The sequence below is a fragment of the Serinus canaria genome, chromosome 8 (genome assembly GCF_022539315.1).
Source record: "Serinus canaria isolate serCan28SL12 chromosome 8, serCan2020, whole genome shotgun sequence".
Taxonomy (NCBI): domain Eukaryota; kingdom Metazoa; phylum Chordata; class Aves; order Passeriformes; family Fringillidae; genus Serinus; species Serinus canaria.
The window spans coordinates 16,340,024-16,356,745 of NC_066322.1; the positions used below are offsets into that span (position 1 = coordinate 16,340,024).

A 16,722-nucleotide genomic window follows, 5' to 3' on the forward strand; every position below is an offset into this window, starting at 1 on the left:
TTGGCATTATCCTTCCTCTGTAAGCAACTACTGTTCTTGTCTCCAAGAACTGCTGCCAAGTTCCTGTGTTTATAGGAGGAAGAGACACGGTGATTATGAACACAAAGGGTAGAATTAACTTGCGTGTGATGGCAGGGAAGAAGAAAACCGTATGTTAACTACAATGGGAAAAGTGGCAAAAATACAAGCCCACAGAATAGGTGTCACGTGTTTGTAGGTTTCCAAAACCTCCCTCTCCACCTGCAGAGCAAGCGCAGTGCCCTGGAATCAGAGGTGAACAAGAGCCCGCTGAGGGAGGCATCAGGGCCAGATGAGCCTGAACAACTGTCCACACTAAAGTAGAACAGAGCTGGGAGATGCTGGGGAGCCCCAACACATCCCCACACTGCCAAGGGTGTCATTTCTTTGGAGCCACTGTGTCCCGCTCGGTGTGGGTGCAGTGTAACCCTCAGAGTAACCCTGGCCAGGAAGGACCAAGTGGTGCTGCCTGCCCAGCGCTAGCTCATGGCTGGAGACCTGCTCTCGTCCCCTTCCCCAAATCCCGGCAATCTCCTCAGGATCACGACCATGGTGTTGAATTTGCTTCTTTCCATCCACCACTGGTACCTGCCTTTCAAGCATTTTTCCCTGAATACTTTCAGCACTTATGAACGTAAATGGTTATGTGCTTCTCTTACTTACACTATGAAGCTGGAAAGGCTCTCCCTTGTCTCAGGAGGTGGCACAGAGAGACTTCTATCGCCTGTGGCAGCAGGTTTGCTTTGGCAAGACAGTGCTGGGGAGTAGGGATTTTCCTGCAGAGCACCGGCTGCTCGGAAGCCGCAGCCCGCCCCGCTTCCTTCCCCGCGGCAGGTGCACAAGGCAGGGGCGGCTGCGGAACGCCGGGCCCCTCACAGGAGGGCGCTGCGCTCGGGGCACGCGGCGGGAGCGGCCCTCGAGTGCGGAAGCGGCCCTCGTGTGCGGGAACTGCTCTGCTGTGAGAGAACGGCCCTCGTGTGCAGGGAGGAGCGGCGGCCGGTAGGGGGCGCATTCACGGAGGCACCCGCCCTTGGCCGGCTGAGGCACCGCCCCATCAGTGAAGCTCCGCCCCCATCGGGGATGTCCGACCCTCCCCTCAGGTTCCCTTCTGGGGGCGGGGCCAGGCCAGAACCGCCGGCTCTCATTGGCGGAGGCCCCTTTTGGCCCCCCCCCCACGAGCGGCGCGGGGAAGGAGCCGGGTCCAGCACGGCGCGGGTCCCGCACGGCGCGAGTCCCGCGGCGCTCCCGCTCCGGGGCCGGTTACTGCCCGCGCCCCGAGCGCCGTCCCGGTGCTCTCCGTGAGTGCGGCGGCCCGCCGCCAAGGCACCGACTGCCAGTCCCGCCCCGGTGTTTGTCGCCGCGCCGGGCGCGGGGCAGAGCGGCGGCCGGCACATGGCGCGCTGCGGCAGCGGAGCAGCGCCGAAGGGCCCCGGCCCGGCGGCGGCGGAGCGGCAGCGGCTGAAGGAGGCGCTGGCCGAGCAGCTCCGGCAGGACCTTGACAGGTGGGTGCGGGGCGGCGGCCGAGCTGGGGCGGCGCCGGGCGGGGCGGGGACACGCGGTAACGGTGCCGTCCCGCAGGCTGCTGGCGGAGGGAACCCACTCCGACGTGACCTTCCAAGTCGGCGATGAGGAGGTGCGGGTGCACCGGGCGGTGCTGCTGGCGCGGGCGCCGCTGGTCTGCGAACGTCTGGCGGGGGGGCAGCTGCAGCTGCACGGCCTGGAACCCGCGGAGTTACGGGAATTCCTGCGGTGAGTGCGCGGCCGCGGGAGGATTGATGGGCTGGCCTCGGCATCACCGCTCCTCTGTCCTGCCTCTCCTTTTTCTCCCAGTGCCAACACCTGTTTTAAAACTTTTCCAATTCAAGGCAGTACTCTCTCGCAGCCTTCCTGCAGTTTGCAGAGGACTTTTCTGTAACTTCTTCCTCTTTTCCTCTGCCTTTGCCCTTCTGCTGATAGCACGTGTCTGTACATTCAACCCTAGTGTGCTTTTTTTTTTTGTTATATATAAAGGACTTGTAAAAGAAAAAGAGAAAAAAACAGCAAAAATCCTTTGAGATTGTCAGCGCCTACTAAAACCCTTTCTAGCAAGATTCCCAGATGAAAGCAGCAAATAGAACCAACTCTCAGCTCATATTTGAAAAAGCTGTGGGTATAGGAATCTAGGAGAAGTTCAGCAAGTTGGATGAAAATGCATTAAGTTTGAAACTCATCTCTCAAGTCCTAGTGAGCCATGGGCTAGGCCAAAGACAGCACAGCTTTGATGCAGACTGGGATCCCAGAGGGAGGTGTGTGGGCTGGCTGCTCCCCAGGGACTAGTGCAAGGGCCAGCATGTTTTTGCACTGCCAGCTATTTTCCCGTTGCCACATATGCAACATCTCTCATGTCTTGCTCCAAACCTTAGGTGAGTTACATGAGGGGTGTTGGCTGGTGCTGCCACCAGACCTTGCAATCCTCCTTCTTGTAAGTTCCTCTAATCCTTTTTTCAAAGAACTGCTTTTCTCTAACAAAGGTCTGGTGTTGCCACCTACTTTCCCTAAAAAAGACTTGGTGTTAGAGCCGACCGGCACTTACAGGAATGCATCAGGAGCAAAGTGGTAGAAAGAAATCATTCTGGGATTTCACATCAATTCAGGATGTGCCTAGAAAATGTAGGTACTTGCAGGCTCCTGAGATTGTTGCCAACAGCAACGGGATAGTGTTGCAGTTTTAAAGTTTACTCCCTAAAATTATGAAAGAAAACTTTCTGAGCCCAGAGTAATATCTGAAACATAGAATCCTCGTAGGGGAGCAGGTTTATTACCAGGCATTTGTTGGGTTATTGCCACAGCCTGGCAGGAGCATTAGCAAAACAAGTCGTAAGAAACAAAACAGCATGGGTTTTATCTTGTATTTTTCCTGATTTCCTTGTTACTGTGTTTTCATTGATTTCTTTCACATTCGTCAAAGTGGTGTTACAGAAGAATTTCATGGAGAAGTATGATAATGCAATTTTTTAAAAAATGAAATTAATTTTGAAACAAATATTCTGAATAATTATTTATATACTGTTATATCAGGGGCTTGTATTCCTAATGGTAAGCACTTGATACGTCACTGATACTTGCTTTCAGTTTTGTCTGGGTTTGCTATAAGGCAAGGAAGTTCTGCATGTTCTCCAAAAAGCATTATATTGGAAAATACCTTTAAACTCAGCTCAACTAATTGTAAACAATGTGTCTTTTCACAGTGAGTTTAGAATCTTCAAATAAACCTCCCCATATGTTTTAAGCTGTGTATGAAGTGTGCTTTGCAAGATAATTGCTTTTTCTTAACTTAGTTTTCAGTGCTGTTTGATACTTCACCTTTTGAGTCCTCTAACCTAGCACATTCTGTGGAGATTGATGCTTACAGTGCTTGCACTGAAGTTTGAACTCATTTGGACCAAAGAAAGGGTTGGTTGAAAAGAGCCAAATCCATTGTTCAGGTGATCAAATAGTATCAGTAGCTGTTGAATCTCAGTGGTTTCTTACTGTTGGGATGCAAATTAATTAGATCTTTGTAAGTGCAAAACAGTGCCTTAAATTAGAGCTTTAGTTTTACTGGAAGCCAGCCTAGTTCTTGGAGCATGTAAACTGCCATTATGAGTTGTAACAGAGACCTGTAGCTGCAGCTGAGCTTCTGAGAGAAAGGTATTGTCTTCTACAGAAGTTCTGGTTTCTTGTGTATATGGAGAAGCAAATACTAGTAATAGTATTGCAGAGTTCATCAAAGCTGTAACAAAATCTCATTCCTTTTCCTGTTTTCCTGTTTGTATTCAGCTTTGCTTTTATTTTCCCAAGTAAAACTCATCTTTCCATGGGAATTTGGGAACTTTATTTTCTCATGAGCTATATCTGGCCTGCTTCTCAGTGAGGCACACTTCCTGTGGGCCTGTCTCCCTTCATCAGGAGAGTTGAAGTGGGCTAAGTGTCACTTGTGTGCCGAAGGCCGTGCAGCTCCTCTTCCCTCTTCTTTTGAGCAGGAGACAGGACATAGTAAACTTCATGCTGATCTTTCTGCATAGCCTCAGCACGAAGTAGATGAGCAACTAAGCAGTGCTTTGTTTCCCTCTGTACACTTGCATTATCTGATGACACCAGGAAGAAACTTCTAGTCCTCAGACATGCAGCAACCATACTGTAGACACTATGCATGCTACATTTGGCCCTGGTGAAACTGATGTAATATTGACTCTGCCCCTCCGATAGCCTTCTGTCATTCTTCAGGACACAGCTAGAAAAATGTCAACAGCTGCAAGTACATTGAAGGCTGGAGATGCCTGCCTAGGCAGGGTTTTGCAGTGTGCCTCAAGAAGAGAAACTCAGCATCCCTGAAGGATGGCTGTCTGTCACAGATCATTAGATCATTACTGTCTTGCCTGCTGAGAGGCAAACTGCTTTTTATTTTCTTTTTCAGTTGGACAAAATACTGCTTTAGCAATAAAAATCTAGATATTGTCTCTTAATATTTCTATTAGAGGGTCTGAAACAAGGAAGGACAGAGAAGGACCTAATGACAGTGAGATCCAGTTAAAAAGCAATAAATGCAATCAAATACAAAGGAATACGATTGTCATTGTGACAGTTACTGCCACAGGGGTTAGTTTGCAATACCAGCAGTTGATTTAAAGACCAGCCAAGCCTTTGACCATGTTATGCTTGTAGAATTCTGTATCAGGCAGGACAAGGATGCTACATCTTGTTTAAGTGCAGGCAGAAGCCTTTTAGAAGGTAAACTCTTGACAGCATGTAGAGTCTAGAGCCTTTCCTTTGTATAAAATATCTTCAGCTATAGTAACTGCTATGAATACAACAGATACCCTGTACCGTTGTACCTGTTTCATCTGCCACCTAGCCACACCTCTTGCAAACTCAGTGTTGTTCATGTCTATCAGATTCTTTTCTGTGTACAGAGAAAAAAACCTCAAGCCATAAGGTGGGGTACCTGTTAAAATTACACAGCATCATACTGACACTAGAGAAGTGGTGGATTAGCACTATTTCCAGCATGATATTCTCTTGCATGTGAGGTTTTCATAAACAAGTTATGCCAAATAGAATGTTTGTGAATATTTGTTCTTTAAATACAGTTCCCAGTTATCCAGTGGATAACACTGGAGTATAAAGTAGTGAAAAAGATACATACTTTTCTAAATAAATTGTCTTACAAGTTTCTTTTTCCCAATTGCATAGTCCCCATTGGATAATAGCTGTTTTGGAGGAAACAAACCTGAGTTATGCATATGTGTACTGAATTCCTTTATGTTTACACTCAGCAATCCTACCATTGATATCTATGCTTGTGTATTGCCCCTAGAGGGTTATGGTTGCAGACCACTTTATTTCAGAAGAATAGCCTGCCTCACATGTTCTTGGAATTTTGTGGTTTATGCACACTGTTCTGATATGGTCTTTCCCATTTATCCTTTTATCACTTGTGCCTATTGATGTGGTGTACCTTACCATGCAAGGAGTATCTTCTCTAAATGGCTGATTCATGGAACTTGAAAACAAATCAGCTGCAAAAAGGGCTTTTTGTGGCACTTGCAGGTGGATTTTTTTGGCACAACTGTTCTTTTCCCTGCGTTAAGGCAAAAGGAAATCAGCAGTACAGATGTTTTTACTTGTCTTTCCCTTATGCTACTATTATGCTAGGTTGGAAAGCACTTTAAATCTGAAAAGCAATAGATGGGTCATTTGATAGGTTAGGAGTTCTGAAAGCACATACATACACAACAACCTTAAAATCACATGTGAAAAAGGTCCACTGATCTTACTCTTTTCATGTGAAATCTTATTGTTCCTGTTGTGAAATCTTATTGTTCCTATTGTTCTATTGTTTCCTGATGCATGCTTTCAAAATTTAACAAAATATTAACATTCTTATTCCCTACATTGTTGTTTCTCCTTCTTCTCTCCTGGTGAAGACCTGTATCACATGGACAAAAAAAATTGCTACCTATCTCAATCCTTTAAATACAGGACTCAAGAAGGAAGATGATTTCTTTGTATGTTTTCTCTGCCCCGTCAGAGTACACTGTTCAAATGACACACTCAAATTACTGTTCTCTGAGTATTAACAAAAAAGCCTCTTTGCCACGGAGTGAGTGACTAAAGCAGATCTCTGGATATTTCTGCTACATCCAAAGTAACTGTAGCTCTTCTGTTAAACTTTGTTAACTTCATCTAGATGGTATGAAACCAAAGATAAGACATGTTGTCTGTGCTGGAGTGCAGTATGTTTCTATAAATGTTTCTTTGCAGTCAGAGACTGCAGGCTTTGTTAGCCTTTCCAGATCCTGAGCCAAAAATAAGCTGGTGAAACAGATGGGAAAGTGGGAAGCTGGAATTACTAGATAGGCAAAGTGAAAGTTCTTGGGTAATCTTAACTGCAAATTTTTGTGCTTTAAGTGCTTCCTTTGAAATTAAAATTTATTTCTCCAATTCATTTATATTTCTATATATTTTTAATTATTTTTTTACTATAATCTTGATGTTAGAACGTTTTGGTATTTTGTGGTGCTTGTTTATGCTTTTCAAGCATTTGCAGAAATTAGTTTTCCAGAGATTAATTTTTATAAAGGTTGGGTTTTTTTAAGCACAAGACAGTCCAACTCTTTGTTTTCTGGTCATGAATTTTGTTAAAAATGTAAATTTTTATTTGTTTTCTTCAATTGGAAAATCATGAGAGTAAAAATTAGTGTCCTATTCTAGGATTCTATATTCATGTGATATAAATCTTAAAGAAATTGAGGAGCTGTTTATGAGGATAATACAAGAAAGCAACACTACTACTCTTCACAACACGCAAAAAAATGTAAATTGTCTTGGACAAAGCAAAAGAGCACCAGTTGGTCAGAATACTCCAAGTGGAGCTGTGCAGAAAGGAGTTGTTTGTTTCTCTGGTACTGAGGAAGAAATGCCAGAAGCAGTCATTAATGCAGAAAGTGACAAAGCTGCTGCAGGTAGGTTTGGAATTGTACTTTTTTCTCTTTTTGTCTTTTAAATAATTGTTTAAATATTTCTAGAGTTGTAAAAATGCAGGCAAAATTAAAACTATTGTTACAGCACAGCTGTCATGGATATTCTTTTCTATGGCCCACCTCGTGATCTCACACTTCGAAGAAATGAACTGCTGCAGAAGTTAGGCAGGAACAGATCCCAGCCTGTGTGTGGTGTAATAAATCTGGAATTGCCAGGCATCAGGCATGGTCATCACCATGTCCTCTTTTCCCTGAAATACAGTGAGCTCTACTCTTCACCATGTGGAACTTCCACACAGCAGAGTATCTTCCTTGTTTTCCTTCCTAGTAAATTGCACTGGTTCCACTGCTGTTTTAGGAGGGTTCTGGAACCTTGCAGAATCTTCCACACTACAGCTCTAAATGAAATCATACAAGGAAGTGTTTAACTGCATCTTCCTCGGAGGTGCTGGCTGCTACTGCTGTGTCAGTGACAGGGCTCAAGCAGCACATCTGTTCAGGTGGGACCTGTGGCACTGCATCTCCCCAAACTTCCTCAGGGGCTGCTCTTCTTCCGTGCAGAAAAGAATTAACTGGGTGCATAATCTTATAAAAGAGTAACTGTAGCTCTTCTGTAGATACCAAATAGGGAGCATTGGTCAAGTTTCTGATAGGTCAAAATAAGAAGTAAAAGGTGATGTCTGGAAAACTTTTCAAGAAAAAGCTTGAATATGCAATAATAAGCAATTATGTCAGATTATTTTCAAATGTTTTGTCTGTGCACTGTCAGTAGTCTCTTGTACACCTGACAAAGTGAAAACAGCTTTTTCTCCCTATATGCAGGTAATTCCAAAGTAGAAACTGCATCTATGTTAGGAGAAGACTTACTGATGCTCTACAGGAAGTGCTGTTGTCCAGATATTAATATTTGCGTAGAAGGCAAACATTTTCAAGCTCACAGGTACATAAGTATTTACAGTAAAATTTTTTTCAACCAATAACATCTGGTATAAAATGCTGCTGTTACTGTTATCTATAGGAAGTTATTGCTGGTGCTGTTCTCTATCTGTGAACTGTTACAGCTTTTAGGCCTTATGTGTGGAGTGGCTGTACTTTGGTACTAATGAATATAATTTATCATCAACAGCAACTATTTTGAAAACAACTACACTTTCAGCACTTCTAAGATTGCCATTGTAATCTCATATATTGAGTATATACAAAAAAAAATCTGTGATCTTTAAAGAAAACAAAAATCTACTAATAAACTATTCAGTTATAATGCTGAATAAAATTTCCATATAGGCAGAAAATTTCTGGTGTAGTTTTTGTTTTGGCTCTTCAGAATCTGTGCTTGGAAGAGCTGGTTTTACTTTCATTACTTCAGTTATGTAGATGTAAAGATTGTCAGCAGCCTTTCCTAGAACAAATGTCCATGACAGTTTAAGAACTTTGGCTTATTGTACTCTTGTGGCTTGGGAAAGCAAATTAAGGTGTCAGTACCATTCCTTGTACCTTTCATGTAAGTCTGTTTGCGTCCGAGATAGCAAACTAGACAGCCTGTATTTTGTTCCTTTTGAGTATATTAAGTAACTGAGAGGGCCTATAAAAACCCTCTATAACTTTTAGTACTTCCTCAACACAAAACTGGGGGGGACAGTTTATTACTGACATTACAGTATCTTTAGAGCAGGTATATCACACTTGTGTGGGTATTTGGATATATGCTACATTTTCACAATGAAGTGTAGTGAAGAATGTTTGTTTCTTCTGGTCTACATTATATGCTTTCAGATAGACAAGTTTGAAATACAAATGCTTTAATGCAGGAAAAATAGTGCAACAAAGAGCTTTTGTCAGCAGAGCTCCTTTAATTTAGGCCACTTACTGCCTGGAGCTATGTATCTAGTTTAACTAGCATCAAAAGATACAGTAGTAAATCATAGAGAAAACAAGGATGTTCTGAAACAGGCACAGGACTTGGGCTATTTTTTAGCACTGGGTCACGTGAACAGTAGGAGTTAATAAGGGCAGTGGAACTTTCAGTATCATTGTGGTGAAAGCACCAGAATGATTTACTGACTCTAAGAGTTTTCTTTTTAAGTTCTCAAACAGGAGACAGTCTAGGCCCCCAGAGTCTCCCACCACTTGTGTCAGTATTCCTTACTTTCTCATGAAATCCTGTGAACTTCCAATAGACTTCAGTGTTGCTGGTTTATGTCTTCCTAGTGCTGCATTTTTACAGAGCTCTGCATGAAGCAAGTCAGATTTGGTAGTAATAAAACTGGCACCAACCATCACTGTAGGAAAGCACAGAAAAATTTATTTCAAAATTATTTGGTATCACCATATACTTTATAAATATATGCTGATAAAATTTAAATTTAGGTACTGCATATTTATCCATATTCTGCTGAGTACCTGTCTTACTTAAAATGAGTCTTTGAAATACCCACTCTAACTATGACCCTGAAGTTGACTGATCACTGTTCATTGCTAAAATTTATTTCTAACAGAATAAAAAACTGGAGATAAGCGTATTCCATATCTCTATGATACTGTGTTATTGTATCATATAAAAAAAAATTCTGTGTAGCCAGAATTTCATGCACTTCAGATTAGGATGTAATTCCCATTTACATGTGGGTGTATTTCGCTAAGATACGAAGCGTTCAGTAAAAGCTTTGTTCGTATTAATTTTGCTGGATGACTTGGAGGAATGTGTGAGAAGTTTCTAATTTAAAGTATTGAGACTTCTGAAGCAGGAGGAGGGAGGAGAGATGAGAAAATACAGAATATAAAATGACTGTAAAAGAGACCATAAATAGTATTCTTCGTGCTTCTTCCTACACAAAATGAGAGTGCTCAGAAACATTTTAAGAGACAAATACATGTAGCAGAAAGGATTCTCAAGCCTAGTATAACGTTTTGCTTTTTCTGCCACAGGAAATACATGACATGAGCTAATTTTAGAAATAATAGAAGGCTTAAAAAGTGTAATGAAAAAATTCTATGTAAGAGAATATTATCTGTGGCTGTAGTAAGCCAGATAAGATACATAAAGGCTAATGCTGTAATTGGTGTGGATCTAGAAAACTCAAATCACAAAGCAGTTTTTATCCACTATCTTGTCTTCCTCTCTGCCCCTGCACTTCCACCTTAAGAGTCCTGTTGTAAAAGTCTTCTTACCTGATATTTTGAAGACTGATACTGATAGAGATGCTGAGCTACACAGACTGCAGCTCTGGGGTTTCTTTATTCTCTTTTATGGATGTAGTAGTAAACTGAATTAGCTGTGCTATGGACAGTTATATGCCTTTTAAATATAGAAGGGCAGGAAGTGTAAACAGAAGTAGCTGATAGCTCTTGTTGTAAAAACACATCTTATTGTCCCAGCATGTGCTAATAGCAAGTTTTGTTTGACTTCTGGTGGGTAGAAAATTCTGAATATGAGACATTACATACTTAGCATTTTGATAAATACACATTTTGTAATATAAGAAGAATTTAAGATGTTCAGGATATAATTATTTATAATGGGGCTGTATAAACTATTTATTTACTTTATGTAATAACTGCTGTTTACTCTAATTTGGTAAATAAAACAGGAGAAATAAAAGTGAAATTTTAAATAAAAGGAAGATGCTTATGGTAATATATTTCCTCTGTGTGAATTTCAAAGTCATACTAAAAACAAGCTTTAACTGAAAAATTTATAGAGTACTGTTTGGTTTTTTCTGTAGCATATTTTGAAATTCCAAACATACTGGGAGAAAAGGCATTCAGTACACAGTTGACACCTTAATGCATAAAGGGCAAAGATTTAAGTCAATGTTATCAAAGAGTCTCATCATGAATATTTGTATGCAGTGGAATAATGTTTACTTTTTCTCTCTCAGGGCCATTTTATGTGCCAGATCTAGTTACTTTGCTGCCATGCTGAGTGGAAGTTGGGCTGAGAGCTCTCAAGAGCACATCACTCTTCAAGGGTAAGTGTTGTCTCTGCAAGTCGTGTGGGAGCAAAGGTAGACAATTTACAATCGCTGCAAATATGTAACAACTGTGCTGTGTACAGTGCACTGAAGATTAATACGCCTTGACATTTTTCTCCAGCCTGATACATTTCCTGAGTACTGTTTTGACTTCAGGATGAAACTCTGTGTGTAGTATATTTGTTAATAGTGTCAGATGATTCAGAAAAGTCTTTTTCATCAGCAGAAGGGCGCTAATCCTTTTGTGTAGAGTATGCTTTAATATTTACAATCTACTCGAGAATTCTTTTCTTTCACTTCTTGCTGTCCGTGTCATGAAAAACACTGAGTGTGTCTGAACAATATAATTTTCATACTTATTTGTACAATAAGTATATTTACAATGTAAAGATAAATAACATTTCCTAAATAGCGTTTAATTGTGATATTTCAGCAGCATACACTAAAGCAATGTTATCTAGTGGGCTTGTTTACCATGGCTTTCTGCGTGAGAATAACGGAGCTGTCACTGTAGGATGAATACTTAAGACTTCATAGATAAGCTGGGAACTGTTCTTTTCAGTATTTAGGTTAGTTCTTTTCAGTATCAGAAAACTATTGAAATACATTCAATTTCCTTTAAAGGCAAAGGAGTACTAATCCATGTACATGTTAGCTTTTTTTTCAGGCATGATATTGGCCGACTCAGTTTTCTTCAGAAAGAACTGTGTACCTTACAGTGCTGCAAAATCTAACTGCTTTGTGTTAAGATAAAAATCTCTTTGCCTAGTGATACTTTCTTAAATGTTCGTTTTAGTTTCCTGTCAGTGTAATAATGCTGCTGCAACATCATAAAGGTTATCTGTTAATTTAATTATAACTTCCAAATCCTTATAAAACAATATATTTGCAATTTAATTTATTCCTTAGTATTTATGGTGTTTTAAAGGCTGAGAGTCACCAATTACCCTGGTGTTTACACTTATGTCTCTGTAATTGATTTCTCTGTGGTTAAGAAATTTTATCCTCATTTTTCAGTAGAGGCATTCTCCTGAGAAGTACTGAATCCTTATATGAAACTGCTCTCATGCCAATGCCTCATAATTTCTGTTATTAGGAGTCGTGTGCATAATTTTACCTTTTCCAGTTCACTTTTCTGCTTAGTGCTGGTGTCGGTGCTGTTTTCTACAACACTTATAAATTAAGTACATATGGCTTACTCTGAAATAATGAAAAGTCTGCTTAAGGTAACAGCTGTCAAGGCTGTGGGGAAACTCCTCCTCGCTGCCTTTATGGCTGTTGTGTGTACTGCTATACAGGGAGACAGCTGTGCTGATTTTGCTTCTGCTTTGCGTGTTGCAGTGCTGGGTTCTTTTCCTTTTGCTTTTAGTCACCCATGTCAAATGCTTCAACCTGTCTGACGTTTTAAAGGGTCTTAGCTCTGCATGAATATTCCATTTACACCAATGCACACAGCACTTGTGGGTCCTGAAGACTGCACACAGAAATGTATGTGCACAAGTACAAGCTAGTGTTGTTCAGATCATGTCCACCATTGAGGCATTCAGTGCCTTTCTGCATTAAGATGCTGGGACTGTGAAAGGATGCAAACATTGCTGTGTAGGTCTGCCAGCTTTCTCAATCTGAATAAAGACTAAATATTCTGAGGAACATTCCTGCTTAGCATTGTAATAAAACTACTAAATATATATTTTAGTGTTGCACAAACAAAAATATATCATAAAATAGAGGTTTAGAGTAATTATAATAAAACTATTTTAAAATATATAGTTACTTAATAGTTGACTTATTGCTGGTAAAGAGCTTGGCAATGATGAAAAAATCGTTCTATATTACCAGTGTAAATAATATAGTTATTAGTATTAGTGTGCTTATTGCTTATTTTTAAAGATTCAAAGTGTTGGAAAGTTTCAGCAAATCTATTGAGTAGCTGAATTCACCCCAAGTGTAGTCCACTGAGATACTTCTGTATTGCAAAATCTTTTTGCTTTAATTTTATCAGATCATTTGCCTTCCATTCACAGAGCAGCTGGATGATGTATCAGCTTTTTGCCAACTTCCTTTGGCTGAGAAATGTGATGCATTTTATTGTGGGCATGTCTTTATTTGTATTTTTTCATTCTTTTTTGCAGCATAAGCCATGCAGAAATGAATGTTGTCTTGCATTTTATATATGGAGCTATTTTGGACTTCCCAGACGAAGTTGATGTTGGGTATATGTCAAATTTTATTGTTATTTCTTAACTTTAGTTTGTGCTTGTTTGCTTGTTCTGTATTTTCTCAGTGAAAAATCAAGAGGAAGACTCAAAAAAAAAAAGAATCTGTTGAAGAAATCTTATTTATTTGATAGCTACTGGAAAAGTTGTGCCAGCTGGTTTTGGAATACTCTATGAGGAGAGTGAAAAACAGGATGATGTTTTATACCAAAATAATTCCCAATTGGCCTGTACCTTCTTTTTAGTTTTCAGACAATATATATACAATGTGTGATAGTATATAACAGTTAATATTTTTAATTTATTTTTGAATAATCACGCAAGGTGATGGAAAGGTGAATTAGTTAGTCTTAGATCCATGAAAGATGATATATAGGAACTAATGTAAATGTTGGCATTTTCCTCCGGGATGGTTTTTAATCACAGTTTTATACATAATCCTGTATTAGTGAAGTAAAATCTGAAAATTGTGAATTATTCTCTGAAACCATTTATATAGTAGGTGACGAACTCTTGCCACTAAACATTAAAATGCTACAATTTCCTAAAAATATGGAATTGTTTATAATATGTCCCAATATCAATGTTTAGCTAATTCATTGATATAGAAAGTAAATTTATGGTATGGTATCAATTTTTATATCAAATAATTAATAGTTTGCTCACTCTGCTTTTTAAGAATGTCATCAATAACATTTTATGTCATCTTTGGGAAAAATCCTACAAAATTCCAGAGCTGTGCTGACATTTTTTTCATTTGCTAGCCTTAAAATAGAGGGACTGAGAGTCTTCTAAACAGTTCTCAGCTAGTGACTGAGGCCTGTTTTTCTACAGGCTGAACTCAATGGCTAGAAGGTTATTAGGTCAATATATGTTTCTGCTTTGAAGATTATTCTTTGGCAAGTGTTACACTTGGTTATCAGTCTCTTTCTGCAGTAAGTTCTGACTGAACCAAGAGGTAAAGGTAGCATATAAATTGTCCTGTAAGTAAAATGCATATGTCACAAGGATTTGTGATTCCTGTCACTACTGCTTTCTCTTCAGTCACATGTTGGGCATTGCAGACATGTATGGGCTGGATGGACTAAAAGAAGTAGCTATCTACATTTTGAAAAGAGATTACTGCAATTTTTTCCAAAAGGTATGTCACTTCTCATGCTACTTGGTGAGCTATAGAGCTTGAGAATTTCAAATCTATTGCTTAACATTAAATCATATTGACAAGATATGTAAGAACTACATGATAAGGTGCTGGCTGAAGTCAACAGTCCCTGTTCTCAGGTGTGAATCTGGGATAGATGGTGGGAGTAAGGCCTGTGGTATCATCACCTGTTTATAGACACTTGGAAACCCCAGCTGATTAAAAGCAGTATTCCACATGATTAACTCAAGCTACTAAATTACACTCAGTATAGTTTAATATGTGCTATTATAAAAGTAACTGTTCTTGGTGGGCATGTGGAAATGCTAAATATTTTCATATCACGTTTCATGGACATTTATTTAGAAAAAAAAAAGTCTGTTCAATTAAAATTGGTTTAAAAACAAACACCTGCTTAGAATTGAGCCACACATTAGGCTCATAAGGCTGAACCCTGCTTTACTGACATGTGGAAATAGATGACTGCATAAAGACAAACAAACTTAAATACCATGGCAGCTGACATTCCCTCTGAATCAATCTTTGAAATGAAGATTTTGTATTTCTGTATGGTTTCTGTAAATCAAATGTACAATAACTGTGATAATTTTCTAACAACTCTAGCCTGTTCCTGGCAAACAGCAACCTGTACTAGAATGCATGGCTATTGCTCATTCATTGGGAGTGGAAAATCTATATGCTGCTTGCATTAAGTAAGTAAAATAAAATAGAATTGTTTTTATCTGCATTCTGTTGAAATTATTTTATTTTGCAAGATAGGGTTTATTTGGGCATATGAAATGTCTACATTTTAAATGTTTTTTCTTCACAATACTTTAGAGATATCACTTATGCTAACAAGTGAAGATAGAACATGTTTCATCTTCCTTACCTAAGAATGGCTCTCTTTTCAACAGATGGGTAGGAAAACATTTTGCAAGATGTTTTTCAGAGAAAAGCTTTGCCAATTTACCTACTGAACTTCAGAACAATTGTCTTGTTATGTTGATTAACTCTTTGGTAAGTAGTGTGTTTTGTAGAAAAATAGAGCAATGTAAATGTTTTCCTTATTCAGCTGTACAATGGAATTTAAGAAATAATAAACACAGTTTCTTGAATCTGTAGTACATTTATACTGTGTAAAAGTTCCAATTAAAATAACAGTTTTAAAAACTAATTTGATGTGAAATGTCATTGCTATGCTTCATGACACACATCCAAGTCCACCATAATAATAGAAAATATGTTTATGAAACACAACTGTGACATCATAATGCAACATTATGGAAGTGTTCAAGGGATGGGGCTCTGATAAGCCTGGTATAGAGGAAAGTGTCCCTGCCTACAGCTGGGAGGCTGGGATTAGAGGACCTGTAAAGTCCCTTTCAACCCAGGCCATCCTGTCATTCTCTGATTATGTATTTGCATAGTGAGAAACAGGAAATCACTGTATCAATTTCTGTGTTACATGGTGGCATACATAATTTGTGATTGCCTTTCATCTTTGCCTGTATTCTAATTTAGAAAAAATTGACTTCATTTTTTTTCAGACCTCAGGTGGTCACTGGCTATCAGGGATCACAAGCTATTTGTTTACAGGCAGGCTGACTTTACAAAAATAAAGTAGCAGTATAGTATCCATATCTTTTCCTTCTCAGATAACAGTACTACAGTGGTCCCCCCAAAGCTCAGTTTTCATTTTTTGTAGCATGCACTTACATTGTTCCAATTTAGACCTGCCTAAATTTAACTATTTTCTAGTTGCATTTCTGTACAAAACTATGCTTAGAGCTGACTTAAGGTAACTGATATGAAGTAGACCCGTTAACAGAAATTTGGTCAAGTACTCAGCCTGTAAATACACGGAATTGTAAGAGATATATGAAAAGTATGTAGAAATAAAGGTAAATCTGTAGAGCTGTTGCCAAACATGACTGTCTATGTATGTAACTGTAACGTGGATTGTCACAGACAAAATGTAATCTAACTAGTTCAGGTAGCATTCACAGCATGATCTTGGTTCTAGCACACAACCATCAACTAAATATGTGACATATATCTCATGATGAAGTCCTTGTCCCTGTGTTCCTGTCCTACCATGTTACCCAAACTAAATGGCTCTGGTGTGGCCATGCACTGTCAAACACAGCCCTGGTTCAAGAGTTGCACTCTTGAATGGTTCTGGCCAAGATCCATTCCTTGCCAAGATCCTTTCCTTGCTGAAAGGACTGTGAAGCCTTCTTGGAACTGGATTTTTTCAGAATTTCTGTGATGAAGTATTTGAACTACTGAGGCCAGCAAGTCAGCTGGGAGTAGCAGCTGCAACTGCATATTCAGGCAAAAGCCTGAAAAACTGACAGATTGGAGAGCTATGT

The 16,722-nt window shown here is 39.6% G+C and overlaps 1 protein-coding gene across 2 annotated transcripts in view; it reads left to right on the top strand.

Moving 5' to 3' along the window:
- Positions 1–1,206: 1,206 nt before the first annotated feature.
- BTBD8 (BTB domain containing 8) overlaps positions 1,207–16,722 on the top strand; it is a 37,951-nt gene continuing 22,435 nt past the window's right edge. Inside the window, exons 1-9 of one of the 2 annotated variants that reach the window (XM_030226433.2) lie at positions 1,207–1,520; positions 1,597–1,767; positions 6,751–7,001; positions 7,842–7,959; positions 10,898–10,987; positions 13,123–13,203; positions 14,251–14,347; positions 14,972–15,060; positions 15,265–15,367. In XM_030226433.2, the coding sequence (XP_030082293.2) occupies positions 1,411–1,520; positions 1,597–1,767; positions 6,751–7,001; positions 7,842–7,959; positions 10,898–10,987; positions 13,123–13,203; positions 14,251–14,347; positions 14,972–15,060; positions 15,265–15,367 (1,110 nt within the window). In that variant the 5' untranslated portion in view covers positions 1,207–1,410. The remainder of the gene's footprint in view (positions 1,521–1,596; positions 1,768–6,750; positions 7,002–7,841; positions 7,960–10,897; positions 10,988–13,122; positions 13,204–14,250; positions 14,348–14,971; positions 15,061–15,264; positions 15,368–16,722) is intronic. The other variant, XM_050977357.1, reaches the window with a different exon arrangement.